This window comes from Alexandromys fortis, unplaced genomic scaffold, assembly GCF_014885135.2.
Source record: "Alexandromys fortis isolate MF-2015 unplaced genomic scaffold, M_Fortis_MF-2015_v1.1 scaffold_360, whole genome shotgun sequence".
Classification (NCBI taxonomy): domain Eukaryota; kingdom Metazoa; phylum Chordata; class Mammalia; order Rodentia; family Cricetidae; genus Alexandromys; species Alexandromys fortis.
The window spans coordinates 586226-587466 of record NW_026068238.1 but is presented as its reverse complement, the minus strand read 5'-3'; the positions used below and the strand labels follow the sequence as shown (position 1 = coordinate 587466).

Below are 1241 nucleotides of genomic sequence, written 5' to 3'. Positions count from 1 at the left end.
TCAACAAAATGTCTTGCCTAAAGAAAAGATTTGCATAACTCTCTCTTGAATTTGCTTAGTCTTCACGCCATAAATGATGGGATTGACTGTGGGTGGTACAACCACATACAGGTTAGCAAGGAGAATGTGCACATGCAGTGGTATACTGTGACCACCAAAACGGTGAGCAAAGAAAGAGAAAAAAGCTGGTGTATAGAACAAGAGAATTACACATACATGGGAACCACATGTACCCAGAGCCTTGAGTTGGGCCTCCCGAGAAGGAATTCTAAACACAGCACAAAGGATAAGGATATATGAGATAATGATCAGTACCACGTCTAGGCAGGTGGAAAATAGGGCCACTATTACCCCATAGTAAATATTGACTTTGATGCTGTCACAGGCCAACCTGGCAATGCCCATGTGTTCACAGTAGGAGTGTCGAATGATGTTCCTCCCACAGTAAGTGAGCCGATAAACAAGGAAGATCAGGGGGAAGCAGATGAAGAAGCTTCGAGTCACGGATGCAATGCCCATTTTAATGATGACAGATGGTGTTAGAATATTGGTGTATCTTAGTGGGTAACAGATGGCCACATAACGGTTAAATGCCATAGCCAGCAGTATGGCAGACTCTGCCACAAAGAGAGACACACAACTGGCAAAAGAAATGCCTCCAGCTTGGAACCAAAAGATTGCTAACATTTTTGGTGTTGTGACTGTGGACAGAAAGATATCAGCCAGGGCCAACATTGAGAGGAAAAGGTACATAGGTTCATGTAGGCTCCATTCAGTGGAGATCAGAAATAATAGCAGTGCATTGCCTGCAATGGCCACAATGTACATTGAGCAGATGGGGATGGAGATCCATATGTGTGCATCTTCTAGTCCTGGGATCCCAATCATGGTATACCAGATGTCTCTGAGACTGGTGTGATTTAAAGTGGTTGAAAATGTTGTCATGTTTATTTTATCCACTCGTACTGGACCTGTCAAAGCAAAACAGCAACAACAGGACAAAACAAAAGCAAAATGAGAAAAATGAATCATGGTATTTTTTTTAAAAATTAAATTAGCTCCTTTGTCGAAAATGAGGTGTTCATAGGTTTGTGGGTTAAAATCTGGATCTTCTATACGATTCCATTGGTCAACTTCTCTGTTTTTATGCCAATACCAAGCTGTTTTCAATACTGAAGCTCTGTAATAGAGTTTGAAGTCAGGGATGGTAATGCCTCCCGAAGTTCCTTTATTGTATAAGA

General features: G+C 41.6%; 1 protein-coding gene across 1 annotated transcript; it reads right to left on the bottom strand.

The window, feature by feature from the left end:
* On the bottom strand, nucleotides 1–945 carry LOC126493941 (olfactory receptor 52Z1P-like). The gene has a single exon (XM_050131080.1). It carries the CDS (start codon nucleotides 943–945, stop codon nucleotides 1–3), a length of 945 nt encoding a protein of 314 aa, XP_049987037.1.
* Between the last annotated feature and the right edge of the window lie 296 nt (nucleotides 946–1241).

Bases quoted from the DNA above. Each gene is read 5' to 3' on its own strand.
- LOC126493941 (XM_050131080.1), bottom strand. From the start codon at position 945: ATGACAACATTTTCAACCACTTTAAATCACACCAGTCTCAGAGACATC.